At 44.4% G+C, this 21972-nt stretch overlaps 1 protein-coding gene across 4 annotated transcripts in view; it reads right to left on the reverse strand.

Annotated features, from left to right (window-relative positions):
• Window positions 1-2447: 2447 nt before the first annotated feature.
• The window catches only part of PDLIM7 (PDZ and LIM domain 7), a 62960-nt gene continuing 43435 nt past the window's right edge, over window positions 2448-21972 (reverse strand). Inside the window, exons 6-13 of one of the 4 annotated variants that reach the window (XM_058167619.1) lie at window positions 19287-19399; window positions 18300-18336; window positions 13862-13899; window positions 7735-7975; window positions 7183-7363; window positions 6495-6615; window positions 5167-5282; window positions 2448-3638 (exon numbers count right to left, since the gene is read on the reverse strand). In XM_058167619.1, the coding sequence (XP_058023602.1) occupies window positions 3552-3638; window positions 5167-5282; window positions 6495-6615; window positions 7183-7363; window positions 7735-7975; window positions 13862-13899; window positions 18300-18336; window positions 19287-19399 (934 nt within the window). In that variant the 3' untranslated portion in view covers window positions 2448-3551. Of the gene's footprint in view, window positions 3639-5166; window positions 5283-6494; window positions 6616-7182; window positions 7364-7734; window positions 7976-8330; window positions 8390-13861; window positions 13900-16325; window positions 17818-18299; window positions 18337-19286; window positions 19442-21412; window positions 21497-21972 lie in introns of those variants that run through there. The other 3 variants (XM_058167616.1, XM_058167617.1, XM_058167618.1) reach the window with 3 other exon arrangements.

Genomic DNA, 21972 nt, shown 5'->3' on the forward strand with positions numbered 1-21972 from the left:
TCTTTAGCACCAGAAACCGCCGCCTCCCGGTTTCTCCACACGTGGGTGCGCGGAATCAGCCATCTTGCAGCCCTTCAAGCCTTGGCCAAAGAGTCCGGCCGACACGAGAAAGAAAGAACCTGCCCTGCCCTGCCCTTCCCACCCGGCCTGCCTTCAGGTGTAAGTTTTAGGCGTAGGAAATGGGCGATCCCAACAGATCTTCTGTTCCTGACGTGCAGCCGCTTGGGAATTGTATAGAGAGCGCCCTCGGGGTGAACTTCACTCAGGAGCGGCACTCTGCACAGGCACTAATAAGCTGTTTTGTATAAAACAATTTTCTGGTTGTGATCTGCCCCACAATTACTGGGCAGAAAGGAACTGACCGGTTAACTCCTTCCAAACTGCATTTTCTGGTCCAGATCACAGTATAAACTATTAAGGAAAATGAAAACTTCCCCAATCTTGCACCTTCTGGGGTGTTTCCCATTGCAAAGTCCATCCGGGCGTGATGGCTGTGTGGATGCTGGTAATCATATCCAGCACATCTGGATATCATCAGGCTGGGAAAAGATTTGAGTAGGGAAACCAGCCTCAGCCCGGATGATTTACACCAGAACAATTGCATCAATACAGACAAGAGCAGCTGGGGGGTTGTTTTTTTCTCTCTCCAAATGACACAGATCCCTTCTGTATTCTTTTTTTTTAATGTTGATCACTGCTTGCTGCATTTGGAAAAATGCAGGATGCTTACTCCTACCAGATTTTTCTTCCTGTCACTCTTCAGCATTTCTCATAGGCATTAGATGTCTGCCTGTTTGAAAGATGTCTGCCTCCTGTTTAGCTTCTCCAGGTCATTTTCTGGGACTGGGAAGGCAGACAAAGGCTTGTTCCCATAATGAGTGGGTGGCAGCTGGGCTGTCATGGCACCTTGCAAAATCCATCAAGTGAGAGGCTTTCTCTCCCTCGGCCCCGCATTTCTTTTCTAGTCACCTGGCTTCTTCGGCTAAAGCCCATGTGGTTTCTAGTGGCAATGCAATCAAACCGAGCAGCTGTAAAGATGACCGGGACAAGGTGAAGAGTAGGGGGAAACTAATTGTCCCTGCTTGACATTCTCATTTGTTCCATCTGTGCTTTCCAAAACCCAACAAGCAAATCTCTCCCCATCACACCACCACTAAAATACAAAAACCTGCAGAACCAAGCTCTGCCAAACTACTATATTCCAAAATATTTATAAAGCAAAAATCCTAGGAGTAATGGTTGGTCTAGTTAGTATTAGAAGGGCGGAGTGGGGAGACCTGCTTGAAATATCATGGAAGTTGAAAAATATCCTAGGAGATGGTAATGGCAAACAATTAAATTGTGGCTCCAAAAATATGTCCATATCATCCCCAGGAGTCAAATTCAATCTGAGGTGGCCTTTTACCCCTTAGCAACAATTATGAATGAATTGAGTTTAACAGAGTTTCCATGTGTGCTAAGCTCTTGTTATCATCTATCTTACAGTCTACTTCTAGATCAACTTTCCTTGAAACAATGACCTCAAGGCATTGATCTAGTGTGTGCTTTTAATGAGGCTTTGCTCCCCTAGAAAAATGTGCTCCATTGAAAAGTTGCCTCATTACAATAAATCTTTCATAAAAATTAGGATCAATAATCATCAAAGGCACAAAGATAACATCCAACAACAAAACGACCCCCAAAGCAGACACCAAAACTGAAATAATCACAGCTCAAACAAGGAAGTGCAGAAAACACTTCTCCAGGTTATGAAGCATAATGCAATGATTCATTAAAAAGGATAAATTAATTTGTAAATAGAAGAATTTATGGTGGGGGAGTGGAGCAAAAAGAGAAGCTTTCCTCATCTCCAAACAAAGTATACAAAGTATATGATACCTCAGCAGGTGCCATGTTCCTAGGAATCCGTCATAAAATTTGACCAAGCAACATTAGCACATTTTGCTGACTCTAGTATCTTCCTTCTTTTGATCCCACTGTGGCGCTTCTCCCATTATTTTTATGAACCTGTGGACAGCCTTTGCACTAAACATACTTGACTGGGTGGGGGGGTGGTCACTCTCCAAGACTGCTTATTTTTCACTAAACTATTGCCAGAAGAGAAACAATCTGTCTACTTATGATAGTGAAAGTATTCTGTCCACCTTGTTCCAGATTAAGCCATTTCCTTATAAGAGAATTATTCCCAGCAGTTTATGACCTAAAATATCATCATTGCATAAAAAGATGCTTGCTGGTTGTCGCTTTTCAAAATAAAATAAGTGGTTCTGAATTGCAACAATAGTAGTTACTTTCTCTTGAAATTTCCTCTAAGTACAATTAGAGAACAAGGAACAGAAAGAAAGTAACAGCACTGTGCTCCCAACGTCCATTATTTGCATCTGATTTCTCTAGTTCCAATGTTCCAAGCATTAGGAACTCCTAAACAATCAGAGCCCACAAAGATGAAGAATTAAAAGACATATTTTATTAGGGCATCAAAGGTGGCGAGGAATCACAGACTCCTAGCTGAACAGCACGGTTCTGAGAAATACATTTAGAGCAAAAGAAAAAAATAGTAGGTCTTTGGTAGGGGTGCTTTGGGGCCACCACTGACCTCAGAAGCTTTGTGCTACAGTATATATAAAGTTGTGTTCCTAAGTATAGAGTCCCAAGTTCATCTCATGATGGAGAAGCAGTTTTTGCTGATGTGAAGAAGCAGGATCTTGAAACTGTTCTTTCCTGTATGGTACTTTGAAGTAAGCTTTTTCTTGGTCTGTGGAAACTTACAACACCATCCTTTAGATAAGCCACTCACTTTCTGTGGTAGGGGGTCCCATATTTTTGTTACTAGCAAGTGGTTAGGAGGAAAAGAGATTTGGGGTTTGGGGCTTTTTTTTTTCTTTTTTTTTTTTGGAAAAAGCAATTTCACTGAGCAATATAGCTGGAAATGCATGCCAATGGGCAAAAGGCAGAGCCAACCTGATTATATAAGCCCTTTGCAAATGCTTTGTCAGAGAAGGAAGGGCAGAGGATTATTGGTAATTACATTGCAAAAGGGGACAGAAAGTAATGCTAGTGAACTCTGGGGAAAGCTGCCTTCCCCCACTTTTCCCTGGAGCTTTAATAGCAAGTTTTCACTGAGTTAATGACTTCAGGGGAAGGCCAGCTGATGCTTCCTTTCAAGCATGCCATCATTTGGGATCCTTTACTAGGGAGAAACTTCTCGAGACTTTCTTTCTTTGGCTGAAATGGGCACAGAACTCTACAGTATCCTTCCCCTAAGCTGGTGTCCTCTAGAAGTCCTGGACTTCAATTCCCCAAATATCTAGCAATTTCAACCACAAGTTGGATGGAGTCTGCAAGAAATAAAAGCCAAATACGTAGGAAGAACACCAGATTAGGTCAAAGAAATACAATAGTTGTAAACCTCCCTAAAAGGACCCTGAGCGTTCCCTCTATGGGGAAAAATAGCCGAGTGAGACATGTGGTCTGGGGGCTCTCTCAGGACAGGAAAGAGGGGTGCAGAGTTTGGGCAGGCAGCAGCTTGGGCACTTAAGGTCTCCTCCGCCTCACACATGGGAGAAAGCGTGGCTCTTGCACAGCGGCTTGTCCTTTTTGGAATAGAATGTCTTTCCTTCCAAATTGATCTGGCAAATCTGTGGGGGAAAAAGACATTCTCCATGAGATTCACACCAGTTCCGCCCTCCCCCTCCCCTGATAATAAAGGCCCGGATAGATGATAGAAGGGGGGAAAGTCAGTCTGACAAATCCTGCCTACTGCTACCATCAACACACATCACAGTTGCCACCCCCCACATTAATTAGTGTTTCCCCGAAAATAAGACCCCGTCATATTTTTTTGAACCCCGAAATAAGCATTTGGCCTTATTTTTGGGGAGGTCTTGTTATTTTGGGGCGCATGGAACAAGATGGGGCTCCTCTTGTCGTCCTACCTGATTTCTAGCTCTATCTCCCTAACCCTAACTAGAGGAAATGGCAGGGACCAGCTGCACATTTATTTATTTATTTATTTATTTATTTAAATTTCTATACCGCCCTTCTCCCAAAGGACTCAGGGTGGTGTACAGCCAAATATAAAACAATATTCATAATAAGAATTAAAAACAGTATAAAAATCTAATTAAATTTTGGCTCACATTAAAACTATTAAAAACGATAATAAAATCCCAATTAAAAACCATAACACCATTAGGCCAACCCTGCGCGCTGGAACAAGAGGGTCTTGAGCTCGCGTCGGAAGGCCCGGAGGTCGGGGAGTGATCATAACCCCGGAGGAAGCTCATTCCAGAGGGTAGGAGCCCCCACAGAGAAAGATCTCTTCCGGGGGTCGCCAGCCGACATTGTTTGGCTGACGGCACCCTAAGGAGACCCTCCCTGTGAGAGCGCACAGGTCGATGGGAGGCTATCGGTGGCAGATCCCATAGATAACCCAGTCCTAAGCCATGGAGCGCTTTGAAGGTGGTCACCAGCACCTTGAATTGCACCCAGAAGACCATCGGCAACCAGTGCAGCCTGCACAGGAGAGGTGTTATATGGGAGCCACAAGTGGCTCCCTCTATCACCCGCGCAGCCTCATTCTGGACCAGTTGGAGCCTCCGGGTGCTCCAACATGAATTTAAATATTTTTGGGGAGTTCTTATTTTCGAAGGCGAGGGGGCTTATTTTAGTGCATGTACTCAAAAGCCCAATTAGGCTTATTATCAGGGGATGTCTTATTTTCAGGGAAACGGTATAACCGTATGTCTTCATTTCCTCCAGGAGCTCTGCAACAGCAACCCTGCAAGATAGGCTTGGATAAAATGGAAGACTGGCTTTATGCCGTTCACTGATCAGCCATCCCATGGCTATGGAAAGGGTCTCTCTGCTGATCCAACATCTCAACTGCTATGCCACATTGGCTCTCCACTATATTTCATCAGCAGGAGAGCTTCACGTTGCTAGTTACAAAGCAGTGAGAAAAGGGCTTGCGTAGGCACCATCAAGTAGCTCCAACCTCAGTGCACAGGAAGAAGGAAGCACATCTTATGCCAGCCAGTCCTGCCCCTGGCTGGGAATAATAGCCTGCAATTATTTTATAGTACATTTCCCTGAAGTGCAGCAGAAGGTAGTAGAATTAGATTAGTTAAAACTTGAGAGAGGGAAAGAAGGGAGAAACTGTCTTACCGCACAAACAAAGCAAGTGTCATGCCAGCTGAAGCCCAGGGCCTCAAGGAAACGATCGCCAGCGTCTATTTTGAAATCACAGCCACGGCACTTAGTTCCAAACATCTTGTCATAATCTTGCACAAAGGGGGAGAGATAGGAGGACAGAAAAATGACATTATTCCTGAGCCAGCGTTTTCAAACATAATGCTATATTGTACCTATGCTGGGGGAAAGGGCTTTGCTTGCACTGGCCCCCATAACATGCATTTTCTATGGAGTAGTAGAAGATTAAATGGTTTGGTGGGAAGGCCAAGCCCCAAAGTATCCATATGCTGTAGTTTTATTTTGCTTGAGCAACGCTGAGCATCAAAACTCTCCATGGTTCCTGACTGGAGTCCTTCTCAGCCCAGGGGAAGATTCTGAAAATTCATCACAGGATCTTCTGTTACTGATTTTCTAATTTGTTATTAACATGGCAACTCTTAAAAATAATTGACGGTTCGTCTGATTTTGTTCAGGGTTATCTTTCCAGTGCCTGAGCTCCTTAAGTATACCACCAGCTCTACTTAACATCTTTTAGTCCGATCTACAAATCTGCTATTTCTATTCTGGGTTGCCTTCTGATCTTCCCCCCACAGCTCCATGTCTCTGCTGTTACAAGCTAAGCTTATAGTCCAACACAACTGTGCTGCTTGTTTGGCTAGAGATGGCTGACAATCCTCACACTCGAGTCAAGCAAGGCTACACATGCTGTTAAGAATCCTGTGCACCGTCTCCACCCGTTTTCTGATGAAAGGCAGCTGCTTGTTCATCTGGGAGAATACCAGATTTGTTCACAGCATCCAATAACAGGGAATGGAGATGGAAGGAGTGACTATTTCGTTAGTGAAATCACATCCCTCCCCCCACCATTTCCTAATGGAATATTCCAGAGCAGTATTGTTCAGACCCAGAATGAAAGGAGGGGGGAAAAAAACAATTCCCAGCATGCTTGTTGGCATTCTATGTGATGCAGGTACTAATCTATCATCTCCATAGCAACCTAGCAGAACTGACACTGCCCAGCAACCATCAACAAAAGGTGATCAAACCAGGGACAGAGGAAAATTGCACAGCAAGTATTTTATTTTGCAAGTTCTTCCTGCTGCCCAGGATAGAAAATCCAGGGCTAGCAATACATTGCATGATATGTGTTTTGTTCAAGGCTTTCCTTTTTGGTACCAGGCACTCTGATGCTACCAGGACCAATCAGGAGATATTCCATCTCATCAGGCTGGAATAGCAGCTAAAGGCTTTCAGAAAGCTTGAAACACAGAGCCATCCCTCAATTATTCGGTATGCAGTACCTCTCTCACAGTAGGGCTGCCCCTCTTCTATGTAGAAAGCACGATTGCGGATGGGAGTTCTGCAGGCAGCGCAGACAAAGCACTGAACGTGCCAGGTCATCTTCAGAGCATGCATAATTTCCTAAAGCAATACAGGAATGTGAGTCACTCCACTGAATGGATGCACTTTCTTGGCCAATAAGACGAGATAATTAGGGAAAAAAGAGCTTTATGAAGCACTTAGCATCGAACATGCTGTACAGCCATCATCTTGATAATCCTAGGCCAGCATGTGCTCACATTAGGAATCGGGGGGGGGGGGGGAGAAGGAAGAGGCTAGAATAGGCAGGAGATTGATAAACATGCCTGGAGAAAAACGGACCAGGAACTTTTAGCTTATAGCTCTTAATCTTCAACACATCAGCATCCACTTCTGTTCCAGGCCTGAATGAGGCACTTGACGAAACAAGCATATTATTATCTCCCCTTGAATTAATACAATGTAAGCTTAACTGTGACCTCCCTAGCTGTTTCTGGACTTTAGCTGTCATTGGCTTAGCCAGACCGACTAAAAAACTGGAAGGAAGGGAACTGTAAACCAGGAACAGCTAAAGGGTTAAGAGTCAACCAGGCTTTCCTAAATGTTCCTAACTTTCAGCATACCTGAGGGCGTAACCTGCTAACCTGAAGGCCTTTCACCTGAACTCACCCCTGTAATCTTCTTCTTGCACTTGGCGCAATTGGGGGCGTAGCGCATGTCATAACACTTGGGGCAAAAGATGGAGCCCTTTTCTTCAAAGAAGCCACCCTCATCAAGCACCTTCCTGCACTGTGTGCAGGTGAACTCTTCTGGGTGGTAGTAGCGTCCCAGAGCCATCAGGTAGCGCCCCCTGTTGGAAAGCAAAGAGAAAGGGTGAGTGGCGGATTGGCAGCAACTCTCTTCAGTTGGAAAGACAGGTTCTCTCCCACCAGCCTGCATTACGCACATTGCAGGAAGCCAAAAAGCACACTTCTGAGACTCCTGTTCACTTCACACATATTCAATCCTCATTAGGCAAAGGCAATTTGTACATTTATCTCCTCAATCAAGTAATGAGGGAGAAAAGAGAGGAATAGCAGGGCCCCACTAGATGTTGCTAAAGTACAACCAACAGCATTTCTAACCGCTGGCCATGTTGTCTGGGTCGCTGGAGCTGTAATATAGCAGCGGAGGGAGACCACAATGAGTTCCCCACCCTAGACGAAAAACTCTGTGGCTTACCTGATGATTTTGTTGCACTGATAGCAGATGGGCGTTTTGCTGGCACTCTCTGGAGCTTGCTGGGCAGCCTGGACAATAGAGTTGCGGTTCTGCACCGGCGTTGGGGTGGCTGGCTGGCTGTGCGTGCTCAGCACAGTGCTAGTTTTATCTGGTGCATATCGCTCAGCGAAGGAAGGATCCACAGCCCAGGGTGGACGACTGGAAGGGCCTGTGATAGGTGCAGGCTTTGGAGCAGTAGAACCTGGTGGAAATTACACAAGGTTATCTGGCACTGCACGTTTATGGGGTGCTTGGATGATCCAAAATGTGCAAGGCTCACGCTCCGACTCTGTGTGTGGGTCATTGGAAATACCTTACCCTTGGTTTTTCTTTAGGGAAATAATAAATCTGCTTCTAATCGATGAACGCACAAAGGACCATTTAAAATGAGCTCACTGTTTTACAGAGTTGAAAGCTGTAGCAGTTTCCACAACCAGGAAAGGGACATTCCGTTGAGGTTTCCCTTGTCGCCGCCACCCATCCCCTCCCAATTTTCCTGCTGAGGGACCACCACTCCAGCTGCCTTTCTCCTTAGCATGCACAGAGCTCCTGCTTACCATATCCAGGCTCCACTGTCAAGGCTGGTGCAGAAGGCGGATCTGGTATGGAGACCTGGCTACAAAATAACCAATTAGTTCCAAATAACCTGACCTTTTACCTTACAACCCAAGCAGAGGCTGGCCCTTCACAATACATTTAACAGAGGAGAGAACCCAACCTAAATTCTTAAGCCTTCGGGAGCCCCACTTTCCTCCTCCCCAGGCAGGAATTAAAACCAGGACAAGGAGAGCATAGGCCGAGTTCTCTGTGTAGCAGTGACCCCTATTGGCTGGTTTGGTTCCCCAACACACAGTAGAGTTAAAGGAAGTGGGGGGGGTTTCATGAAACTAAGCAGGAAGTCAGTTCTGAGCCCAGAAAGTCCAAAGCTGCCTGAGAAGAAAAGTATTCTTCCAACTTATGTGGAAAGATGGCATCCCACTTTTGCCTTCCACAGGATGAAAGAAAAGTCCAATTTAGCCTCGAAAGAAGGTTTAAAGAACTACTGTGGAGAGCACTAAGGACAGGGACTATTGTCTCCACACACATTCAGAAGAACATTGATTCCTCTATATAGTTTCCCTTGCTAAAAAGAGACACGGGGAAACAACAGTCAACTCTTCCCCAGGCCCACTGCATTCCTCCAGGCCAGTCAAGATTGAGTCAAAGGCTGCAGGAGGAGGTGTGTGTCTGCATGCTTACAAAGGAAACATCTCTTAAATAGTTTTCTGTTGTGGCAGTTGTTAGGATAATAATTGTTGGGGCAGTTCCCAAGTCATTAAACAATGGTATAGAAACAATGCCTGGTATTAATGTTGTAAAAGAGCACACTCTACTAAGGCTCCCTGCAGGAATTGTAGTAGGACTTTCCCACACAGGAGAGTTAGCAGAATTGAAGATCCTGATCAAAACAAGGCACAAAATGTCATCCCGTACCTCTGACTGAAGGCATTTGAGACAAAGTTGCTGGAGTGCCAAAACTGTTTTTGGAGTTGGCAACTTACACTTAAGCTGTGCATCTGGTGTAGCTGTCAGGAGGCAGCTTTAAAAAACAAAACAAAACACCAAACTTTGCTTGAAAACATCCCCAGAACACTCCATCTTTTCTGAATCCTACTGGAATGACACTGAAGTAAATTCTTAACATTTTAAGAAAATTAGCCAACCCAGCTTTTTTTGCCCTCATCTCTCTGATGATTACATGCGTTCTGTGATGTGGTGAATACTTGGGTACCAATGCTAGTTTCATGCTGTTTTCACACACAACTCTAGTCAGGGGTGTTTCAATTGGAACATATGTCCGTCCCAAACCAACAGGGTTATTAGGACCACGCTAGATTGCCCCAGATGTTCAGGCCTTGTGCCTGCAAAAGGACAACCAACCGGCTTACTAGATCCAGTAGAAATAAATTATCAGTGCAGAGCTTAAAGGGACATTTCAAGGCCAAATACTACCGCAGGGAGCTCTATGGCAGGGAAGAGGTGAAATCAAGTGGCAGTTTAGTTTGTGTGATGAATTGCAGAGGAAGCCACCTCAGCCCTGAAGCCAGCCTTTTCCAGCAGATGATCCAGAAAGAAGAGAGCAAGATGCTACCTGCACTTCAGCAGAAAATGCTGCCGGCCAGGAGCAGCGGGCCTGCGCTGGAGCAGAAGCTCACCAAAAATAGAAAAATGGAAGAACTGAACAAATGTATAGAGCTTGTCAGGCGAAGTGAAGAGGCAGAGAACAACCCTGAGCAGCCCCAAGAGAGGGAAAATAAAACACAGGCATCTCAATTCTTTCTTAGATACCTAGTTGGGGTCAGCTGAAAGAAAACACCCTCTCAGGGTGCAAATACCCCACCCACCCCAATCCCATGCAAGAACAACTGTGGTATGTACCTTTAACTAAACTCTACCATTCTGAGTGCAAACGATGGACTGTAGATCTGAAAATGATCACACACACCTTTAAAACACACAGGCAATGTTTCTTCACATCAGAGACTGCTCTCTCTCTCTCTCTCTCTCTCTCTCTCTCAACACAGATTGTTCCTCACACTTAAGATCCCCCACCTACAGTGAAAAGTGGCACAGCTCAGCAAGATCCGCACCACATCCTCCCAGGCTGAAAAGAACAATGGAATGCTGGCACATTACAGAGGCCATGCAGTGGTTTGTTCTGCTCCAGATCAAGGGACTTTGTCCTTTTTTTTTAAAAAAAAAAACCTCTGTGAATTTTTACCTCATACAATGATTTGCCTAAAGGGTGTTTTTTGTATCTGTGCCCCATCACAAGAACAGAAGGCTCAACCACCACAGTTTCTTACTAGCTACCTAATAATGTAATCCTAGAAAATAGTTCATTGAGGAAAAGGAAAAGAAGGAAGCTCCAGATTGCTGATAGGCTTCTGCTCCCAAAGGTGCCAAGATAAAACAGCACTTGAAAATATTAATTTCTTTTATATACAGTATGTGTGTGTGTGTGTGTGTGTGTGTGTGTGTGTGTATGTGATATGTATATGTGTATGTGTATGTGTATGTATATTAGATTAGATTAACAGAGTTGGAAGGTACCTTGTAGATCATCTAGTCCGACCCTCCACCCAAACAATATATGTCTGTGTGTGTTGACATATATAAATATGTCTCTCTCTCTCTCTCTCTCTGTGTGTGTGTAGCCATACACATACATCTATATATCTATATATTTATATATCTATATAATCTATATCTATAGGTAAAGGTTCCCCTCGCACATATGTGCTAGTCGTTCCCAACTCTATGGGGCGGTGCTCATCTCCATTTCTGAGCTGAAGAGCCAGCACTGTCCGAAGACATCTCCATGGTCATGTGGCCTGTATGACTAAATGCCAAAGGCGCACGGAATGCTGTTACCTTCCCATCAAAGGTGGTCCCTATTTTTTTTATATCTGTATCTATATATGTACTGTATATATAGTAAATAGGTGGGAAGGGTTAGAGTTACCGTCCCACCAAAGTGGTCCCTATTTTTCTACTTGCATTTTTTACATGCATTCAAACTGCTAGGTTGGCAGAAGCTGGGACAAGTAACGGGAGCTCACTCTGTTACGTGGCACTAGGGTTTCAAACCGCTGAACTGCCGACCTTCTGATTGACAAGCTCAGCATCTTAGCCACGGCATCCCTTTGAAGGATGCACTACTTTTGTACAAATCTCAATAAAATCATCAGTTTCAGTGGCCAACTCCATCTCTGTCCTCTGCTCAAAACTGAACTTTAACTGAAATACATTCAAATAATGTGCTTCTTCTAGACTAGTCTTCTACACAGGAATCCTTGAGAAACTTCTTCCAGTCAGCTGGACTAGAACAGATAAACAAGCACCCAAAGGTACAAGAACATGAGACTTACTGTGGAAAGTCTAAGAATCTATCTATCTATCTATCTATCTATCTATCTATCTATCTATCTATCTATCTATCTATCTATCTATCTATCTATCTATCTATCTATCTATCTATCTATCTATCTATCTGTAGCTCTTTGGTTATTTGGGTTTTCTCCTGCATAAAATTGGAAGTGTCTTGGCGACGTTTCGACGAAGTCTCATTCGTCATCTTCAGGCTTCAGCTTCGTGCTTCTGAGAGCAAAAATGTCGCCAAGACACTTCCAATTTTACGCGGGAGAAAACCCGAATAACCAAAGACCTACATACAAACACCCGCGAAAACCTCAGAAAACAAATATTGCACCTCTACGGGGAGGAAATCCACCATCTGACCAGGACCTATGAAAAACTAGAAGTCCAAAGAGCTTCCATTTTATGTGACCTTGCATTCCTATGAAACTGCCGAGATCAAAATTTAATCCCCACATGCTTCCAATTGAAATTCCACTCCAACTTTGTAGCCGCCAAACGCATCCTAAAAAGAACAGAATTGGCCCTAAGAAACATTGCTCCCAGAAGCATGAAGCTGAAGCATGAAGATGACGAATGAGACTTCATCGAAACGTCGCCAAGACACTTCCAATTTTACGCGGGAGAAAACTCGAATAACCAAAGACCTACATACATATATATATATATATATATATATATATATATATATATATATATATATATATATATATATATATATATATATATATACACACCTTTTGAGTGCATGGCAATAAGGCCAATTTCAGGATTCAAAAAAATATAAGATGGGGTCTTATTTTTGGGAAAACACAGTATGTATGTATGTATGTATGTATGTATGTATGTATGTATGTGTGTGTCTGTATGTGTGTGTGTGTGTGTAGATATAAAATGAGGACAACAGTCTAGAAAAACTCCACTTTCATTAATTTATGGAAGGCTACCACAGACAGCATTTACGTAAAATAATCCAGAATATTTGCATGATTATTAAGAAGCAGTCTCTTGGACTTCACCACACAAATATGGGATGCTATCAACATATTTCCCCAGGATAGATGTATTAGATGAGTCAATTCTAGTTGGAGAAAATGGTTTTGCAAGGTACCAAGGTGGCAAATTATTACCGTAAGTATTTTCCAATATAGGTTAAAACCTGCATTCACAGTACAGCTATAATATGCTCATGGGGAAAAAAAATAATGGCAGCTAGCAAATGGACTAATTGCAGTTACTGAGTGGCCCGCAAAAGCAATCCATGTGAGTCACATTGGAGTATTCCAAACAAGCACTAATGAGGTCCTGAGTCTCCATTATGGCCACACTCTAGATAGGGTTGCAAATGGCATACTAATTGAAGCTAGCCAAAGGCCCTCCTAACCATAGTTAACTACATGTGCCCATCTCCAGCAGCAGCCATGAGTCCAAGTTACAGATCATCTCTTTCAAGCATAGTGCTCCCCTCTCCTCCCAAAAAACACTGGAGCCAACAGAGATCCTCAGTGAACAAATAACAATTTCACCAGGGGATTCATTTTTATCCTTCTGTTTTATTCTATGCAGAACCCCAAAACCTCCAGACATCAGGACAAGACTTCAGTGTCATCTCTGGCAGGCCCAGGGAGGTAATGTTAAGTATAATTTGCATATTAATATCTCACCCATGAACAGTGGGTTACTTTTTCCAGCAATTTATGTAGATGCTAAAAATCAGACTAGAAAAGACCAAACCTTGTGCCACCCCATAAGGGAATGATTATTTACCCAAACTGTTCTCTTAATGTCAACCAACTGGAACAGGAAGAAACAGTATCACTATACACAGTGCTTCTACTCCCCATAATTAATGGTCCTGAAGGCCACAGAAAAGTCTAAAAGTCATGAAGGATGCACTAAAGATGAAGGTCAAGGTTCCCCTGCACATGCATGCTTGTGATTCCCGACTTCTAGGGGGCAGTGCTCATCTCCGTTTCTAAGCCAAAGAGCCAGTGTTGTCCGAAGATGTCTCCGTGGTTATGTGGCCGGCATGACTAAACGCCAAAAATGCATGGAACACTGTTACCTTCCCACCAAAGTCATCCCTATTTTTCAACTTGCATTTTTTATGTGCTTTCAAACTGCTAGGTTGGCAGAAGCTGGGACAAGTACCAGGAGCTCACTCCATTACATGGTGCTAGGGATTCAAACCGCTGAACTGCTGACCTTCTGATCGACAAGCTCAGCATCTGAGCCACTGAGCCACTGAGTCCCTTTGAAGGATGCACTACTTCTGTGCAAATCTCAAAAAAATCATCAATTTGAGTGGCCAACTCCGTCTCTATCCTATGCTCAAAACTGAGCTTTAACTGAAATACATTCAAATAATCTGCTTCTTCTAGACTGGTCTTTTAGACTGGAATCCTTGACAAACTTCTTTCCAGTGAGCTGGACTAGAAACAAGCACCCAAAGGTACAAGAACATGAGATTTACTGTGGAAAGTCCATACGTGTGTGTGTGTGTGTGTGTGTGTGTGTGTGTGTGCGCGCGCGCACACACACACACACACACACACACACGGAAAGTCATAATTTCCAAAGACTTGCAGCTTTTTAGAAAATCTAAAAAGCCATTACAAAAGAATTCCAGCAACTGCTGGGTGTTCAATGCAATTTCTACGTAAGGTAAAGGTAAAGGTTCCCCTCGCACATACGTGCTAGTTGTTCTTCTAGGGGGCAGTGCTCATCTCCGTTTCAAAGCTGAAGAGTCAGCATTGTCAGAAGACGTCTCCGTGGTTATGTGGCTGGCATGACTCAACGCCAAAGGCACACGAAACGCTGTTACCTTCCCACCAAAGGTGGTCCCTATTTTTCTACTTGCATTTTTTACATGCTTTCGAAATGCTAGATTGGCAGAAGCTGGGACAAGTAACGGGAGCTCACCCCGTTACATGGCAGCACTAGGGATTCGAACTGCTGAACTGCTGACCTTTCGATCGACAAGCTCAGCGCCTTACCCACTAAGCCACCATGTCCCTAATTTCTACGTCGTCCAATCAATATTTAAATTATTGCACCTCTCCCCTACCTGTGCTCAGTGTACAGTATATGCCTGCAAGTGACTCTCTTTTGGGTGGAATGGGAAGTTTCTATTTGATCCATGTTTTGATAACAGCCAAATGTGACATCAAGTTGTTTGTTTTTGATTGTGTAAGAACTGTTCCCACCCACTCAAAAACATCACCTAAAAAGAGGTGTCAAATAGCTGTCAAAAATAACCAGATGCAGGTTTCTATTAAGGAGAAGCTTCCTTCAAAACTGCAGGCATTGTCACCTTCCAAATCCAGCCAGTTATGCCCCCAACAATACCTTGCAAAGCAAGTGAGGGCATGGGGATAGCCACAGTGTATCCAGAGACTACATCATCAAAGTCTACAGACCAAAAGCATAATAGGGTACGGTATCACCTGCATCACCTCACTGAACATCAACCATAAGAGTTAAAACTTCAGGAACTCTGAGTAAGTATATCAGAAAATGCTGTATGAAACAACTACAATGGCCAGGAGGCAACTACACCTACTCACGCTCCCCAAGAAAGCCCTAGACATACTAAATGATGCTGCTAATCAACAGTCCACCAATGCCAGTTTGGTCTAATAATTAAAACATCAGGCTAAAAAGCTGAGTCTGTGAGTTCTAGACCTCCCCCCTTAGCAATGAAAGCCAGCTGGGTGCCTTAGGCCAGTCATTCACTCTCTCTTTAACCCAGCTCACCTTACAGGGTTGCGGTTGTGAGAAAATAGGAAGCGGAAGGTGCACATGTTCACCACCTCGAATGATTTGTAAAAATAATAAAAGTGGGATATAAACAAACAGACAAACATGCAACATTGGAGAACTGCATTTTTTTTACTGTCATGATAAAGGTTTGAGTTTGAGCTCCCACCCATACTCAGGTTGAGTCCTTGTTTTTTTTCCATCAACTCTCCAAGTATCACATTTTCTGCTTCATCTCTCCCAAAGTTCCTCAAAAAAGATGTACTCCAGGAGTAGTGAATGCAATCTTATCAAGGAGCCTGAATCACCCTCCTGATGCCAGAGGTCAACCTGGCAATAAATGAAACTGCCTATCAGGTACAAAGAAATTTCTCAAGTACCTTGGACAGACCATGCTAATAAGTTACACAGTCCGCAAAAGTCCTCAGTGGCAGGACATCTCAAATGGGCCAGGAAATGAACTGATCACAACAAAGCGATAGATATGCTTTCCACATCAGGATCACAGCCCAAACATTGTGAGGAAAATTAATGTTCAATGTAGGCCAATCTGCATGCACGGGAGCAGAGATTGTTTGGGACAAGCCTGTGGTTGCCAGTTGCCACGAAGGCCATCAATCCTCTAGTTTTTCCAGACCTAACCCTCAGGCCATGGAGATGGATGTCAACCAGCACCAAAAAGTAAGAAAACTCCAAGCTTAAAAGTGAACAGAGACTGCTTTCCCAACTGCATCCTGAGTGACCTTTCAGATGACACACAGGCTGAAACTCCACTGAAGAACAATTCCTCACCCACAGCTTGGCTTAGTTCACCAGTGACTCAGCATCTCCAGTTTCAGTTGCCTATACAATAATAAATAGGCAGAAGCCAGACATGAGAATAGAAGCATTTATTTTTTACTACAAAATGGAAAGTAGTAAGTGAGTCTCCATCTAGACTGCAAAGTCTTAACTACATTTCAGGCACTCAAGAGTGGGCGGTTACAGCACTGTACAGATAATAGTTGAATTCTTCATCATGCATGTAGACCAAACATTGAGAAAACTCTCACAACAGCAGAGTGGTAGCCAACAGAGGAGCATGCAACATGCCCTCCATGAGGGACAAGGACATTCTAGATGCAGAAAGAGATACAGAGTAATTCATCCCTCTTCCCGAATCTGCTCTGATCCCAGCAAAAGCATCTCTATCGCACTTCTCAAACGTGGTTGTCTGTCCCAAATTAAGTTGTGGAGAGGCAAAAGGGGGTTATCTGGAGCAGGGGTCTCCAACCTTGGCAACTTTAAGACTTGTGGATTTCAATTCCCAGAGTTCCTCAGCCAGGAAAACTTTGCTGGCTGAGGAACTCTGGGAATTGAAATCCACATGTCTTAAAATTGCCAAGGTTGGAGACCCCTGATCTGGAGAAGAGCATTTCTTCATTTCCAGTCCAGTGCTGAGAAACTATGTCAGAAAGTGGCAAAGACAGACTGTACAGCCCTAACTGTTCCAAGATTCTAGGCCGCCCAAGGAGATTTTTGAATTGGTTAAACTGAGAACTACCTGTGCAGGTATTGGGAGGCTAAGGTTCAAACCCCAATGCTTACACGAATTACGCTGTGTTTCCTTGGGCCAGTCATTCTTCCTGCACCTAGCTCGCCTCACTGCATTGTGAGGGAAGGGCAGAGTGCCATGCATGTGATCTTACATTCCTTGGAAGAAGGCTAGTTTATAAATGTCCATCAATAGAAGCCAAACAAAACAAATGGCTAAAGGTGCCATCTTTTCCTGTAATGCTTATCCAGGAGGGAAAAAACTCCTGACAGTTCATAAAAACAAGTCCAGTCTTGACAAAATCCAGAAGATCTTCCATCAGTAGAATATGCCAGCCATACATTATACATGCTGTTTCTTTATTCAGGAAATAATTCCCACTTCAGTGGAAACAGCTTCCTTCTTCCAGAACATTTCTTTTAGGTGGGGAAACTAATCCTCCTCTCCAATGATCAAGCTGGATTCTAAAGTTTCTTTCCACTGAGGGCATGGAAGTGAGGCATGGAATTCAAAGTGTGAGTCTGTAAAACAAATGTCTCCTGCTTATTTCTAGTTCCTAACTAAGTAATTCTCAATCATGACATTCCAGGAGTTGTGGGGACTTCCTATTTTCAAGTTACACTCAACAGCCAGAAGGAAACAGACAGAAATGTGCCCTCCCTATATAACATCTGCATTGCATACAATCAACAGGAGGGTCGAGTTGGAAGAGCAAGGCAGGATCAGTCTACACGTCCTAGGAGAGCACATTCAGAGAGGTAGCTGATCGCTGGTGGTGCCAGTCACGCAGGTGAGTGTAACGGGGGCTCCGGAGTTCCAAGACAAACTTTTCTCTAGAAAAAGAAATGAAAGGGAAGGCAGAGAGTGGAGAAGAAACAGTAATGTCAGGGGAAGGGAGGGGAAAGGAAAGGAAATAGAGACAGAGTGCATGCAGAAGACACTTCACACAATGCCCAACCTATTTCAATCACACCCCACCGTCAAGGGGAGGAAAAGGACTTCTCTCCCCCCCGCTTTCCCACCAGCAGGTGATAAAGCCATGAAGCAAGTGTGTTCATACAACACCTCACATCAGCCAACAACAATTTAAGCCATTAGTTTAGGATCTGGTGTGCCATGTGAAGCCAGTAAACTGGCTTGATAAACCATGCTTAACTATGGATGTATTGTACAAACTATTTGTAGTAAGAGAGAAAAAGTATCTCTATAAACAAGTCTGAAACCCTAAGCTCATCTCAGCTGGCATCCTAGCACTTGAGGAACTCAGGCAGAAATCCCTAAGAAATCCAAGCCCCAAAGAGCTGGCCCTTCTTACCTGGCCGCCTTAAGATGCTCGTCATCTGGGTCTCGCACTGGCAGCAGCAGAAGGAAAGGAGAAAGAGAGAGGATCAGAGTTTGGGACAATCAGGTTGGTAGATGGAAAGAAAAAGCAAGAATTAAGGCTACCCCCAAGAGAGGTGGGGCCTAGGTATAGCAATTGGAGTGAGGGAAGCAGAAGGAGATGCCTGCAGAGCAGGGGTGAAATCCAGCAGGTTCTGACAGGTTCTGGAGAACCAGCAGCAGAAATTTTGAGCGGTTCGGAGAACCGGTAGTGGAAATTTTGAGTAATTCAGAGAACCGGCAAATACCACCTCTGACTGGCCCCAGAGTGGAGTGGGAATGGAGATTTTGCAATTTCCCTCCCCCAGGAGTGGGGAGGGAATAAGGATTTTGCAGTATCCTTCCCCTGGAGTGGGGTGGGAATGGAGATTTTGCAGTATCCTTCCCCTGCCACGCCCACCAAGCCACGCCCACAGAACCGGTAGTAAAAAAAATTGGATTTCAACACTGCTGCAGAGCATTTAGCTGCATCCCCAGAGAGATTGCACGAGGCCAAGGGGGCATCCCCAGGAATACCGCGTGGAGGAGGAAGAGCAGGAGGAGAAGGAGGAGGGGGAAGAGGAGGATGAGGAAGAAGGGGAAGAGGAGGAAGAGGAGGAGGAGGAGGAGGAGGAGAAGGAGGAGAAGGAAGGGGAGGGGGAGGGGAGGAGGAGGAAGAGAAGGAGGGGGAGAGGAGGAGGAGGAGGAGAGGGAGGAGAAGGAGGAGGAACGCAAACAATTGTCTCTGACCACGGAGACCGATTGAGAGAAGGACCAGAGCTGTCACCAAATCTCAGGCACCACTGCACCTGTTTCCTGAAGTGGCAGATACGAAAAGCTTGTGATTTCCCTTAAATCTCTAGCGGGAACTGGCCACTCAAGAGGGATGGGAAAATAAAGCTTGCCGTGCCCCTTACATAGTTCCCACTGAAGGGACACTTACTGAATTCTGTGCCTGTGAGATGGGCCAGAATGCGGAAGGAAGGAGACTGAGTAGTCCCAGTCCGTGGTCGCCAGTCCTCTGTGTCCTCCATAAGTCTCTTTTTACTGGCGTCGCTGGGGAAGAAAGCCGGCAGGCTCACCAGCCGCAGAGAGTGCCTACAAACAGACCAGGGCACTCAGCCAGAACTGCACTGAAAACAGCAGTTGCCAGGCATGCATTGCACCCAAACGTACGCACACGTACACATATACACACAGCGATGGATCAGGACATGGCCACTCTAAAGGGCCGGATAAATAAAACCTGTCCTTCAGTAGTAGTAATGGGATCCCGAAGCTCACCCCATCAGTCCCTTGTCTACAATGGTTAGTTTTCTGTAGCTAAAGAAATACATCAGCTAGAACTGCACATGGCTGACAGTCCTGAGAGTCAATATCTTAACAGATCTGGAGGGCGAAGGCTACGAAGGCTGCTTAATATCCTTCCCCACATCCGTGATTCTACTTGCTGGGAGGAAGGGAGACTAGGCAGAGCAGACTCTGGGAGGAAATAAGAAGCCATCCTAGTTGCACTTCCTTCAAGCAGAAGGGAAGCTTTTCTATCAGGGGACTAATTAGGGGGGGTGATCATCTGGCTGGGGAGGGTCTAGGGAGCTGGGGTGTCACTGTTAGCATCAGTGACAAATTAGTTTCTAAGAGCTATTTGGCAGTGAATATAGATGGCATCTGAGGAGCCGCACACCACACGATCAGAAAGCCTTGGGACTATCATCCCTGATGTAAAGCTGCGGCCATTTTCTCACCTCTGATAGTGTAGGATTGTACTGCTACCGAATATGAAGAGTCTGAATATAAGGGATAGCTATGAGGTGATCTACTCTAGGTCCTTTCTGCATCAGTCTTCAGCCCTTTCTGTGGCCGCTTGAAAAGCAAGCGCTTTAAACATAGAGTGTCTGCCCATACAGCTCTTCTTGTGAGCTGCATCTCATTTTGTTCCCTCTAGACTCGTCCGTTAAACATCAGCGAAGTTCAGACCTTATTTTTTTTCCCCCAAGCCAATCAATGCATGGAAATCCTTCTGCAGGCCAGAGCAAGGGCTTGAAAATGTCTGCCAGAACAGCCGGCAGAGTGTAAGAAATTCCTTCAAAAATCCTGAGAAGCAAAGAAAGACTATTTGTGTGGGGGTGGTGTGTGTGTGCGTGTGAGAGTGTGAGGTATATGTGGGTGTGTTCTAGCAACCCCACTCTACAGAAAGGCTACAAAAAGCTAGTGCTTCCTACCCTGAACACCACCAAAAACCTTCTGATTGTCCATTATAAACACAACAGAAGCCATTTGCAATTGTAAATTGCAATCTGGCTGGGAAGAGGGAAGGAAGATGCTTCACATCCTTTAGGGCCTGGTTGAGCGGGACTACAAACCCAAGGACATGCAAAGCATCAGAGAAAACTGGGTCATCAAAGAAAGCATGAACTTAATTAAAAAATAAAAAAAACTTTTTACAGGAAGGAAGGAAGGAAGGGAAAGAAAGAAAGAAAGAAAGAAAGAAAGAAAGAAAGAAAGAAAGAAAGAAAGAAAGAAAGAAAGAAAGAAAGAAAGAAAGAAAGAAAGAACTCTTCAATCCTCGTCTAAAGAATGACCCAAGAAAGAGGAACCTGGAAATGTCTGATCCCACAAAGGAATCGCCTTAAGAGGGAAAAACTGGATTTTTTCCTCCAAGGACTGGAATAACCAACAGTTAAACTGTAATCAGGAGTTAAATATGAACTGCTTCATGGGATAGGATGTTGATTCTGAGTTGACAAAGCACTGAGTTTGTTAACAGACTACTCCAGTGCAGTTAGATTAAGCAGTCAGAGAGCTAGCTGGACTAATGTTTAACTTCGTGAGAGGCAGGCCCTTCCGTGTCATACAGTGGCCTAGTTTACCAGGTGATGCTCTAATATACCCCCTTAACCTGAGTAAAAAAAAAAAGATGACTTGAATTGTAGTTATGGGTGTCTCAGAGATTGTTCTTCATAACTTTTGGGAGGAACATTTGCAAGCTATGAGGCAAGAACATCTACATGCAATACAAACATTACTGACATTGCCATCCTAGCCCCGGACCCCATTCCCAAGTCTTACTGGTCTTCCAGGTAGTAATCTCCATAATCAGGTGGGGGGTGATTTGGGGACACAGCCTTCACCTCAGGTGGGTGAGCAGTCACACTGAGGATAGGAGCAGCAAAGGATAAGAGAAAGTGAAATACCAATGAGGTAAGAAATATTATTTCCTCCCAACATCGCAAGAACATTTACATCTCTGCTGCTCTTAGGGGAGCAGTTTATGTCCCCAGAGATATCTGCAGCTTCACTGGGGAGAAGAGAAGCCACAAGCTCCCTGCCAAATTTAGCACCAATTCCTCACTCTTATCTAGGTCAGGCAGTCACAGTTATAGATGAATATAGACTAGGAAGAGCTGCACCAGACTGCTGTTCCAGCCGCAGGCAGAAGCCCCAGAATCCTCTTTTAGAAATCAAATATTTTGGCAACCTTGACCTTAGAATAACTTCTGTGGCTTCTTGCCATATAAAGAGGTCTTTTCATCTCCACTTATTTCCAGGAAAATGGGACTTCAAAGGGGTTCCAGTATGACCCAAAAGGATTTTGTCAAGAAAGTACAAATTTTGCTTTTCTTGTTTAG

The sequence above is a fragment of the Ahaetulla prasina genome, chromosome 2, assembly GCF_028640845.1.
Source record: "Ahaetulla prasina isolate Xishuangbanna chromosome 2, ASM2864084v1, whole genome shotgun sequence".
In the NCBI taxonomy this organism is placed as follows: domain Eukaryota; kingdom Metazoa; phylum Chordata; class Lepidosauria; order Squamata; family Colubridae; genus Ahaetulla; species Ahaetulla prasina.